General features: G+C 44.2%; 1 protein-coding gene across 1 annotated transcript in view; it reads left to right on the plus strand.

Annotated features, from left to right (window-relative positions):
* LOC104939798 (short chain dehydrogenase/reductase family 16C member 5) overlaps positions 1-12,651 on the plus strand; it is an 88,161-nt gene extending 75,510 nt beyond the window's left edge. Inside the window, exon 7 of the mRNA XM_027276536.1 lies at positions 10,133-12,651. Within this exon, the coding sequence (XP_027132337.1) occupies positions 10,133-10,229 (97 nt within the window). The 3' untranslated portion in view covers positions 10,230-12,651. The remainder of the gene's footprint in view (positions 1-10,132) is intronic.
* Positions 12,652-13,359: the final 708 nt, after the last annotated feature.

Consider the following 13,359-nt stretch of genomic DNA (forward strand, 5'->3'; position numbering starts at 1 on the left):
TCTAAACTAAAAGTAAAATTAGAATTAGAATTAAATCAAATCAATTTTGTTTGTATAGCCCAAAATCACAAAGTACATTTGCTTCGGAGGGCTTTACAATCTGTACAGGGAGTGACACCCTCTGTCCTTAGACCCTCGGTTCGAGCGAGGAAAAAGCCCACAAAAAAACCTTTTAACAGGGGAAAAAAGGTGAAAGAAATCTCAGGAAGAGCCACAAAGGAGGGATCCTTCTCCCAGGACGGACAGACATGCAACAAATCAACAGAGACATATTGTACAATTACAATAAATGATTTCAGAATAATTGGTACAAACATAGAACACTGTTTCAGGGAACGCCATGGGGTGGTCATCATGTGTCTGTAGTTAAATGTAATATTTTGACTAGGATGACTGGATAACAGCCTTTCTCACTGCTATGGTCAGGAGGAAGGCTTCAGGAAGAACCTCTACCCTCAGATCTAAGACTGCACCATAAAAATGTTACTTTCCTAACTACGTATTACTATACCATATTTGGTAAACAATATTTAAAAATTATAAGCTGGTTTAAAAGTAATAAAAGTAGATGCAAAACATGACAGGAGTTTATATCGGAATGCCCTTTACCAGATAAAGTGACCAAAATATTACGGAACACAAGTGTGCTGAGCTGTTAACCTGCTTTGTGTAGGTGGGCAGCAGACTGCAGGAAATGCAATTATTCTTGCCACCAGGATTGCATTATTGACTGGCATCACCAACCTGCAACGCACCAAATGATTTCCTTGCTCCCAAGAAAAAAAAAAAAGAAATCCAGTCCAGATCCAGTGACATCAAGGACAACATCTAGGACTTGAACTTAATAGTCAAGACTTGAGACTGAGTTCTGACTTTCAAAACAATAACGTTGTCCCATCTCCTAAAGCTTATCTCTCAGCAGCCCTCTTGTTATTTACCAGTCCTTACCAGGTTTATGATGGATTTAATTTGATTGTTACAGCTCACATTACAGTGAGTTGGAGAGTTTTGTAGCAGTGTCATCTGAACACAGTCATCTGAACACAGCTCAGTGCATCTGAAGTCATCTGAACACAGCTCAGTGCATATGCTGTTATTCAAGTTCCTGTTATTGCCTGTTTTGGCAAAAATCAGTTTTCAGGTCACAGTATTGGGATGTGTTAACGTAATGTTTTTATTACATCCAGTTTTTAGGAGTTTGTTATGCTTATGGTCCCGTAAAACATCACTCTGCATAGCTCTATTAGAAGTACTGCAATGTGAATCAATGATAGCACTTCCATCACTTGAAATCCAAAAACTGGAATGATTAATGTGTAATATATTTGCAGTAAGATTGTAATGGAAATGAAAATGCACTGTTTCTGATAACTGTGCCTAAAATCCTCAGTGCTTCAGCTGAATTGTTTTGCCCTATGATTACGTTTGATACGAGAGCATTCGGAGATGTCTTCTCTCTTTGTTCTTTTTTCTTTCTCTGGTCCATTTGTCTGAGGACAGAGCCAGTATTCTCTATTAGAAAGCTTTTCGTCTTTGGAACACAGCTTACACAATTGGAGATAGTGCCTCGCCTGTCACCTCTGTTAATTTTACATAAAAGCTCATTGTATTCAAGCTTTTAATAATGTGTTGTATTATCCAGCTTTGTCTTTGCTCCCTCTTTGAAGACATTCATTGTTAGACAGAGTATTGTTAGTCATCCAAAAGCTGCTAACATGGCCTGATTTAGGAAGAGATACTGGAAGGCATCAGGCCGACGGTTTAAATAAGACTGGGGAAGTTGTGGAATGTATTTTATTTGTAGTTTATTTGTTGCTTTGGAGGCAAGGCTCTGTGAATTAGAGGCATGGTACTGCACCACCAAACAGTCAGTAGCTGCTGTAGTTAGCAAGTCCCCTGTAGCCGGTGCGGTACCACCGAAAGGTAGCTTCAGCTAGCCATCCCCCGGCAGTTCCCGAGCACCCGGGAGGCTGGGTGACCCGAAAGAGGCATAATCCCAAAATGAAGCCCATGGTACACCACCAACTGCTCCACGTATCATTCCCCACTCAACGACACACCCGGTAAGAGGCCAACTCTGGTCATTAGTGGCTCCAGTTTGGGACACGTGAAGTTAGCGGCACCGGGGGCTATGGTTAAATGCATCCCGGCGGCTAGAGCGGGAGACATCAGGTCTAATGTTTAGAAAGATAAACGTAGATACAGTAAGATTCTTATTCACGTCAGCGGTAATGACACCTGGTTACACCAATCGGAGGTCACTAAAATTAATGTGTCATTGGTGTGTGCATATGCCAAAACGATGTCGGACTCCGTAGTTTTCTCTGGACCCCTAGCCAATGTGACCACTGATGACATGTATAGCCGCATGTCGTCATTCCACCGCTGGCTGTCGAGGTGGTGTCCAGCAAACGATGTGGGCTTCATAGATAATTGGACACCTTTCTGGGGAAAACCTGGTCTGATTAGGAGAGATTGCATCCATCCCACTTTGGATGAAGCAGCTCCATATCTAGAAATATGGCCAAGTTTATTAGTCGACCAAAACTTGACATTCATTAGAGCAGCTGCCCACTCTGTCCTTTAGTATAGAGACTGTGTCTGTCCCCCGTCCACCTACATTATTTAAAGATAAAACAAACAGAAGAGGAGTTCATCATATAAACGTAATAAAAATTAAATCAACATCACCAACAGTCCAGAATAAGAGAAATTATATGTGGACTCATGGGCGGCAGTCGGAGGCGGGGACCCTGGCGGTCCGACCCCCGGCTGCAGAAGCTGGCTCTGGGGACGTGGAACGTCACCTCTCTGGCGGGGAAGGAGCCTGAGCTGGTGCACGAGGTTGAGAGGTACCGGCTAGATATAGTCGGGCTCGCCTCGACGCACAGCGTGGGTTCCGGAACCAGTTTCCTTGAGAGGGGCTGGACGCTCTACCACTCTGGAGTTGCCCCCGGCGAGAGGCGCAGAGCGGGGGTGGGACTGCTTGTTTCCCCCCGGCTCGGCGCCTGTACGTTGGGGTTCACCCCGGTGGACGAGAGGGTAGCCTCCCTTCGCCTTCGGGTGGGGGGACGGGTCCTGACTGTCGTCTGTGCTTATGCACCGAATGGCAGTTCAGAGTACCCACCCTTTTTGGAGTCTTTGGAGGGGGTGCTGGAGAGCGCTCCCTCTGGGGACTCCCTCGTCCTCCTGGGGGACTTCAATGCTCACGTGGGCGGCGACAGTGAGACCTGGAGGGGCGTGATTGGGAGGAACGGCCCCCCTGATCTGAACCCGAGTGGTGTTCTGTTATTGGACTTCTGTGCACGTCATGGATTGTCCATAACAAACACCATGTTCAAGCATAAGGGTGTCCATATGTGCACTTGGCACCAGGATGCCCTCGGCCGTAGTTCGATGATCGACTTTGTGGTCGTGTCGTCGGACTTGCGGCCACATGTTTTGGACACTCGGGTGAAGAGAGGGGCGGAGCTGTCAACTGATCACCACCTGGTGGTGAGTTGGCTCCGATGGTGGGGGAGGATGGCAGTCAGACCTGGCAGGCCCAAACGTTCTGTGCGGGTTTGTTGGGAACGTCTGGCTGAATCTCCTGTCAGAAAGAGTTTCAACTCCCACCTCCGGGAGAGCTTCGCTCATGTCCCGGGGGAGGCGGGGGACATTGAGTCCGAGTGGACCTTGTTCCGTTCCTCCATTGTCGAGGCGGCCGACCGGAGCTGTGGCCGTAAGGTGGTCGGTGCCTGTCGTGGCGGTGGCCCCCGAACCCGCTGGTGGACACCGGCGGTGAGGGATGCCGTCAAGCTGAAGAAGGAGGCCTACAGAACCTTTTTGGCCTGTGGGAGTCCTGAAGCAGCTGACGGGTATCGACATGCCAAGCGGAATGCGGCCTCGGCGGTTGCGGAGGCAAAAACTCGGGCGTGGGAGGAGTTCGGTGAGGCCATGGAGAGCGACTTTCGAACGGCTTCGAGGAGGTTCTGGACCACCATCCGGCGGCTCAGGCGGGGGAAGCAGTGCACTATCAACACTGTGTTCAGTGGGGACGGTGTGCTGCTGACCTCGACTGGGGACGTCTTGGGTCGGTGGAGGGAATACTTCGAAGACCTCCTCAATCCCACCAGCACGTCTTCCGTTGAGGAGGCAGAGTCTGGGGACCCCGTGGTGGTCTCGCCCATCTCTGGGGCTGAGGTCGCTGAGGTAGTCAAAAAACTCCTCGGTGGCAAGGCCCCGGGGGTGGATGAGGTCCGCCCGGAGTTCCTCAAGGCTCTGGATGTTGTGGGGCTGTCTTGGTTGACACGTCTCTGCAACATCGCGTGGACATCGGGGGCAGTGCCTCTGGACTGGCAGACCGGGGTGGTGGTTCCCCTCTTCAAAAAGGGGGACCGGAGGATGTGCTCCAACTATAGGGGGATCACACTCCTCAGCCTCCCCGGGAAGGTCTTTTCGGGGGTCCTGGAGAGGAGGGTCCGCAAGATTGTCGAACCTCGGATCCAGGAGGAGCAGTGTGGTTTTCGTCCTGGCCGTGGAACTGTGGACCAGCTCTATACCCTTAGCGCGGCCCTGGAGGGTGCATGGGAGTTCGCCCAACCAGTCTACATGTGTTTTGTGGACCTGGAGAAGGCGTTCGACCGTGTCCCTCGGGAGGTCCTGTGGGGGGTGCTCCGGGAGTATGGGGTTCCGGACCCATTGATACGGGCTATCCGGTCCCTTTACTCTCGGTGCCAGAGCTTGGTCCGCATTGCCGGCAGTAAGTCGGACCTGTTTCCCGTGGGAGTTGGACTCCGCCAGGGCTGCCCTTTGTCACCGGTTCTGTTCATAACTTTTATGGACAGGATTTCTAGGCGCAGCCAGGGCGTCGAGGGGCTGCGATTCGGTGGCCTTAGGATTGGGTCGCTGCTTTTTGCGGACGATCTAGTCTTGTTGGCTTCATCGGATCGTGACCTTCAGCTCTCTCTGGAGCGGTTTGCAGCCGAGTGTGAAGCGGCTGGGATGAGAATCAGCACCTCCAAATCCGAGGCCATGGTTCTCAGCCGGAAAAGGGTGGAGTGCAGTCTCCGGGTCGGGGATGAGATCCTGCCTCAAGTGGAGGAGTTCAAGTATCTCGGGGTCTTGTTCACGAGTGAGGGAAGGATGGAACGGGAGATCGACCGGCGGATCGGTGCGGCTTCTGCAGTGATGCGGACTCTGCACCGGTCCGTCGTGGTGAAGAAGGAGCTGAGCCGAAAGGCGAAGCTCTCGATTTACCAGTCGATCTACGTTCCTACCCTCACCTATGGTCACGAGCTTTGGGTAGTGACCGAAAGAATGAGATCGCGAATACAAGCGGCCGAAATGAGCTTCCTTCGCAGGGTGGCTGGGCTCTCCCTTAGAGATAGGGTGAGAAGCTCGGCCATCCGCAAGGAGCTCAGAGTAGAACCGCTGCTCCTCCGCATCGAGAGGAACCAGCTGAGGTGGCTCGGGCATCTCGTGAGGATGCCTCCTGGACGTCTCCCTGGTGAGATGTTCCGGGCACGTCCCTCCGGGAGGCGGCCCCGGGGAAGACCCAGGACACGCTGGAGGGACTATGTCTCTCGGCTGGCCTGGGAACGCCTTGGGGTCCCCCTGGGAGAGCTGGCAGAAGTGGCTGGGGAGAGGGAAGTCTGGGCCTCCCTGCTAAAGCTGCTGCCCCCGCGACCCGATAAAAACGGATAAAGCGGAAGAAGACGGACGGACGGATATGTGGACTCTTAAATATCAGGTCCTTGTCCTCTAAAGCTGTTTAAGTCAATGAATTAATATCTGATTATGATCATCATATCTTAAAGAGCTCATAATACCTTACTACCCCTCTAGAACACTGCGCTCTCAGGATGCTGGGTTCCTTGTGGTTCCTATAGTCTCCAAAAGTAGATTGGGAGTCAGAGCTTTCAGCTATCAAGCTTCTCTTCTGTGGAACAAACTACCTTTCTGGGTTCGGGAGGCAGACACGGTCAACACTTTTAAAGAGTAGGCTTAAGACTTTCCTTTTTTTCACTCCCTCTCTCCCTCTCTCTCTCTTGCAGCTATGTTTGCACATTGCTGTACTTCACCCAGCAGGTATGTTTTTGGATAGGGTCTAGTGTCTCAAAGCCTTTCTGGGCGTTTGTAATTTATGGGAAGTATATGTCTCTGATGTCTTGGTATAGTTGGCAGGTGGTTAGGAAATGCAGCTCTGTCTCCACCTTGTATTGTGTGCAGTGGGTGCACAGTCTGTCTTCTCTGGGCAGCCAGGTCTGTCTGTGTCTGCCTCTCTCTACGGCCAGGCTGTGGTTGCTGAGTCTGTACATAGCCAACGTTTTCCTTAGTCTGGGGTCGGTTACACGGCTCAGATAATCTGCCATGGAGTATTGTCTGTTTAGGGAAAAATAGCACTGGAGTTTGCTTTGGGTTTTGGTTGCAGATGTCCAATAGTTGATGTAATTGTCTTTTTCTTTAGTTATGATTTGGTGGGACCGGATTGTGTGAGCGCGGTCTTGGTGCCCTGTGCTGTTGGCACTGAGCCGGTGGACCAGCTGGCTGAGGGGACTCCCTTCTTTGCACTCCTCTTGGCATTGCAGGGCTTTGTAGTGGTAGGAGCTGGGCTCGCTGGCTTTGAGGTGTTGGCAGAATTTGATGGCTCTTATTTGTATCAGAATTAAAAGGGGAAATTGTCCTAATTCAGCTCGACATCCATTGTTGGGGGTGTTCCTTTGGACTCCGAGAATGCTCTTACAGATCTCAGTATGTAGGCTTTCGATTGGGTGTTTGTCCCATTTTTCCATTTGATTCATAAGAGGGTCCCATACTTCACTACCACACAGTATAATAGGTTCAATTATAGAGTGGAATATTTTAAACCAGATTCTAATGGTTATATCAATAATTGAAGACTTTTTTAAGGCGTAAAAAGCCCTTCTTCCCTTGTCTCTGAGTTCATTAATGGCCAGATTAAAATTTCCTAGAGCTAATTTTGAGTCCTAAATATGTATAGTTATGTGTGTGTTCAATGTCAGCAGAGCCCAGTAAGAACTTTTGGTTTGGGTTTCCCTGACATCTGGGTCAATTTTGGAAGACCATAATCCTCGTCTTCTCTGTCAGGGGCCAGGTCTCACATAAATTTTGCAGATGATCTAGTTGCTGTTGCTGCCTCTTTAGATGGAGTTAACAGTATTAGATCATCTGCAAAAAGTAGGCATTTAATATCTGTGTCAGAGAGAGTGAGGCCAGGGATATCTGATTGTTCAAGTGATTGAATTCATCAATATAAATGTTAAACAGGGTGGGGCTGAGACTGCAGCCCTGTTTCACCCCTCTGCTTTGGAGGAATAAATCTGTTTCCATGTTGTTGATCTTCACAGCACATTTATTATTTATGTTTTAATTATGTCATAGATTTCCCCCCCTATACCTTTTTCAATTAACTTTAGGAACAGACCACTATGCCAGATTGAGTCGAATGCTTTTTTGAAGTCTACAAAACAAGAGAAAAATTTGTTCTTGTTTTGATGAACATGTTTGTTAATGAGAATGTAAAGGGTGTAGATGTGGTCAGCAGTTAGGTGTCGTGGTGTAAATCCAATTTGACTCTTGCTCATTACGTTATGTTCGCTGAGGAAGTCTTGCAGTCGGCTGTTTAGGATGCTGCAGAATACCTTCCCCAGGTTGCTGCTGACACATAAGCCTCTGTAATTGTTTGGGTCAAATTTATTTACATTTTTAAAGATTGGTGTTATGATTCCTTTCTCCTTATCTCCTTTCCAAATGTCACCATTTTGAATAGCCAATTCTTCTTTGTGTGGTTTGCTGATTGCCTTTTTTTCCAGAAATCATTTGAGTCAACGGACTTATCAATTTCATTCAGTTGGTGCTGCGCATGGTGCACCCTTTTAGTTCTGAGGGTTCTTCTGTATATTTTCAATGTTTCCCAATATTGGATGCGGAGCTTGGGGTTGTCAGGTTGTCTGTGTTTTTGATTTGATAAATTTCTGAGTGTTTTTCTCAGATGTCTGCAGTCTGTATCAAACCACTTTTTATTGGCTGATTTCTTTGATTTGTGATGTTGATACCGTTTCAGATTGGATAACCCTACTGCATTGTCAAAAATGTTGTTAATACCCTGTACAGCTTGATTCAGGCCTCTCTCTCTCTCTCTCTCTCTCTCTCTCTCTCTTTCTCTCTCCCTCTATCTTGTGCCTAGTCAGGGAAGGTATTGGTTGAAGATGTAGTCACATCTCCCTTTACTGAACACTCTATTCAAACCTTTTCTCTCTCTCTCTCACCTTCTCTCTCTCTCTCTCTCTCTCTCTCTCTCTCTCTCTCTCCATCACCATCTGTAAACATACATGTCACATTAATGCATATTACTAACTAAACTTCTTCCCAGAGTTTCTGTGCACTCTCGTCCAGCAAGTTCTTATGGATCGTGGTTACTGCTTTGGTCCTGCACGATGTCCACTACATATATTGTTACTGTACAATAATGACTATTATTTTAGTCATTATTGTTACCATATCTCCATTACAGTTTATAGTTAGTTTATAGTTAGTGTTTGCTGCTGCTGTGCATCTGTGTCTCTCTATCTCCATCACAGGTTCCACCTCTTCCTGGGTTTCTTCCACCTTTTTTTTTTTCCTGTTAAAGGTTTTTTGTGGGCAAGTTTTTCCTCACTCGAACCGAGGGTCTAAGGACAGAGGCTGTAACTCCCTGTACAGATTGTAAAGCCCTCCGAGGCAAAATGTGTTTTGTGAACTTGGGTTATACAAATAAAATTTGATGATGATGATGAATGCTTAGAAAACACGTGTTAGGTAAAGCAATCAATAAGTGATAATTATGGTCATAGAAAGGCTTAGTTATGATTCCAAATGACATACTGAAGTACAGCACTCCCTATAGTTTGTAATACACTTTAGTTTAAAACCATATTTAATTTCATTTAGAGGTTTAACCATTTACAGTCCATGATATTAAAAGATTCAGAGAATCCAGAGAAATCTCTGCAGATAAGTTCAAAAACCATAACGGAATGCAGATGATGGATCCCTCATCCAGCACTGCATTACACATTGCACTGCAAACCAACAAGATTGCATACAGTCCACATTTGGAAATCATGGACATTATGTCACATTAGGCCTACAAAGCTAAACATGTGAGGACTATTGAAGTGCAGCCAGAGAGAGCAGACTCTGTACGACAGCATTGGTTTGAAAAGAAAAAAAAAACAGACTGTGTTTGGCACTCTGGACTCCCACACAGACATTGTTTTCTATGCCTCCTCTGTTCTGGGCTTTATGAACACTAACATAATAGTAATAGTGTCACCACCTTCAAAAAAAATGACAGTGGTCCCTAATCAGAAGCTGTACATGAACAGAGAGGTCTGCCTACTGCTGAAGACACACAACACTGCTTTTCAGATCAGGACACACGAAGGGCTTAGCCACTTAGGAAGGGCTTAGCCACAAGGACAGAGGAGCATTTCAACAACAATTCCTACCCTCAGCACATGTGAAGATGTGGACACTGTGTGTTCACATGGTGGACCACCGTCAAGACGGCTCACCAGCATCTCTTGTTTTTGAGGAGACTCAAAAAGACACATTCTGTCTCAGTTTCTGGTGAAATTTTACAGCTGGACCATCAAGATCATGTTGACCAGTTTGGCCAGTTTGGCTACAGCTCTGTCTCGGACAGGAAAGTTCTGCAGAGGGTGGTGAAAAGTACCCAGCGCAACTTTGTCAGGGACACCTCTTACTTCTTTCCCTTCGGCGAAGCACTAGAGGACTTTCATATATATTTGTATTAGTGTGCAAAGCACGAGGCACACTGTCAATATTGCTTGGGACTATTTTACTTTTTTTTTAATGTTTGATGTGATACTCAGTGGTTCCCTCAGTGGTTTGGTTGCACATACACAAAAATACAGCAACATGCAGCCCAATTTTGCCATACTGCATTTTATATATTTATGCTCAAGTCCAAAATAAACTAGCCTTAGTCTTCTCTCGCTATCATCTAAAGTTGGTTTTAAATCTGAATCCAACTCTTTACTAAAACTAACCTGAATGCTCAAAGACATGGGGACCAGCGAAACGGTCTAATGACTTACTAATTTCTGTCTTGTATTTCTCTCCACAGCATCCTCCCCATGAAGCAGGGCATTCTGCTGGGCCAGTATCTCGGAGCTTTCAACCTCATGGACACATTCAAGGGGCGCTCCAAGAAACAGGCGTGAATGAAGGGAGAGGAAAATAAGAAGTGAATGACTTTAATGGATTCAGAACACACGTTAACGGCAATTTTATTCCTAATCTTATACATAGAATAAAATAATACAGAGACGGACAGTTGTCGTTAAAGTTAAATCTAAATTTTGATTTTAAAAGCCTCCTTGATTTTACTACACCATATGAAAAATGTATGTTGGATGGATTAACAGGCAAAAGAAGGAGCCCTCCCAAAGCATTATGCCCTTCCATAGCAAATAGCAAACCATCCACAAAGTGAAGAAGCCACATTGTAGCCTGTTGTTTAAAAACAGGCATCCATACTCAGGAAGACTTAACCCTACTAAATGGGTTTGCAAGATATTAAAAACTTCACCTTGTTAAGGTAGCCAATTGTCCAGACCACTCAAAGTTCTTTTTCACATTGTGTTATTAGCATGAGAATGAAAGCGTCATTGTTTTTAAAGTATTTTATTCACTTAAATTCTTAATTCACAAACTGGTGAAGCTGGTCATCCATTAATCCCAGTGTCAATCCCCAGATCCGCCCACTGCAAAGCAAAGCAAAACACTGTATAAATTCAGCCAGTTGAGTGACTGTTAAAATGTTAGGTGTATTGAGATAGCACTGGAAGTGGACTGTGAGTCTTCTGACCACTCAAAGTTCTTTTACAATGCATGTCACACTTACACACTGAAGCAGTCCAACCATCAAACAGCAACACTGTAAATAATTTTCCTGTAAAATAACAGTAAAGATCTGGCAGCAGGGACGCCAGCAATATACCGTAATTTTTACGGTAGTCATCCGTAAAATGATTTGTAAACCAAAAATACGGTATATTTCTGTATTTCTATAATTTACGGTAAAGAGCTGACAGCAGGGACGCCAGCAATATACTGTAATTTTACGGTATTCATACTGTGAATTGACTTTACAGTAGTAGTCTGTAGAAAAAATAAATGCAGCATATTTCTATTATTTGGAAATTACAGTAATATTGTTTAAGTTGTTACTTTAACTTTTCACAGTTTACTGTAGACAGGCACAGTAGATAATACAATAACTCAATTTAGCAGTTTCTTAAAATATCAGTCTTAAATGCAATCAGTATTAGAACTTCATTATTCTCAGGGCTATAGACAATTGCTTAAGCACCTATAAGGCTTGAGGATTCAAGTGTCTCTTGTCCGAACTAGCTTAATTCTGTTAACTCATTGTAAAACACACTTTACAAACAACACGACACAAACAAAATAAAACTCACCAAAACTATCTCTAGGTGATGTTCTAAAAATCCTATGGTTTGGTTGAAATAAATTGTTAACTACCGGGCAAGATATAATTATTCAAGTTTCCTAATGCTATTTTCCTGCTAGTTCCATCTGCCAATGTTGGCCTCTCGCTAATATTGTTTCGGCTAGCCTATTCAAATCTAAGCATCACTGATACATATAGCGAGACAAACTCCTGAGCGTTATATCAAACATTCTTGGAAATGTAAATACAATAGCCTACCCACAGGCAAAGAAAATAAGATTTTATTTAAGGTACCGTTTAATTTTGTACATGCAAGACCAGAATGATGGTGATGAAGACCGATGATATGTAGCACATGCCCACTAGATTGTGCATCCTGCCGTCGTCTTCTGGAACATTTCCAAAAAATATTGTAGTTTCCTGTAATTTAAAACATCAGCATACTGTTTACGGCCTCTGTCCTGTTGCTCCAAGTTAAGAAGCCCACAATGCATTGTTAACTATCGTACTAAACTGTTAAACATGAAAACAGTATTTTAGTGTTGAAAATTGGCTGTAAATTTACAGCAATTGCTTACAGTGCAACCTTCTGATTAGTGGATGACCTACTCTACCTCTTGAGGTACTAGCTAGTAGCATGCTAGCATGTGTATAAATGGCAGCACTCACAGCTGTGAGTGAACCAAAACAGTAATGCCATGCTATTTGACTGTGGCCTAGAGGAGTCATGGTGATAAAAAGCTATAGGTATGTTAAAGAATCCTCCTCACAGTATACTCAGGTGATCATGTTATGTGTAGTATTTTCAAAAGTAAAGCATAACTTGAATTGTTTTTTTAAAGTACTATCCATTTTTATGGTCCTATCATTACACACATTAAGCACATTACTACCATGTAATACTGTAATGGCCATGTTATAAATATATCTACATATGTATCATGGATGTCATTTTTGTTTTAATTTCTCATTGTTAATGTGTCCTATGTAATTTTAAACTGATTGTGATCACATGCAATGTAGATGAACATAGAAGACATCAGCTTATGAAATTATGTGGCAAACAAAAAATGTGTTTACATGTTTTTGTTTTTATTTAATAGTTTTCATAACTTCAGTGTTAATCTGCAATGAAGAAAATAATAAAGAAATATAGAAAAAACACTGAATGAGAATGTGTGTCCAAATATATACACACACACACACACACACACACACACACACATGAATTATAGATGGCGGACTCCATGAATTCATTAATTCGTACTCTGATACTTGATGATGACTCATGATACTATCACCTGTTAACAGTGAACATATTTCAGTGAACTGAAATATGTTGCTTATCTAATATCTTGTCTTCATACTGTGTTGGATTGAAAACTTGGATTTAATTGAAGTTTTTGGTCAAAAGGGGTTTACAAATCAATGTATTTATTTTACACACCTGTTAAACTTTTGAAATCAGGCTTGACTTGGCTACAGAGTTCAAATATAAACAATGAATTATGTCAGTAAGGAAGATGGCAAAAACATTGCAGATATCAAATAAAAACCTATCTGGAGGCCCGGATGTTAAATAGTGTTAGAACTCCAGTGTACACCTTGGATAGGAGCAGGGAATTAAATTGGTTCATAACACCATCAAAAAGAAGAGAGATCAATCTTAGTAATATGTCTCTGTAGTTGGTCACCTGTGTGTGATTAAAATATAAATTGATATTTTACAGCTGAAGTATTTCTTCTCATCATAAACTTTGCAGTGATCCCTCCCAACAGTTAGATGGACTGCTACTGCCATCTCATGGATTGTTTTTGAAATAACTTTTAGATCAAACATTTCTCTTTGCTCACACTTTGCCTGCTGTGTTCTAACC

The sequence above is a fragment of the Larimichthys crocea genome, unplaced genomic scaffold (assembly GCF_000972845.2).
Source record: "Larimichthys crocea isolate SSNF unplaced genomic scaffold, L_crocea_2.0 scaffold428, whole genome shotgun sequence".
In the NCBI taxonomy this organism is placed as follows: Eukaryota; Metazoa; Chordata; class Actinopteri; family Sciaenidae; genus Larimichthys; species Larimichthys crocea.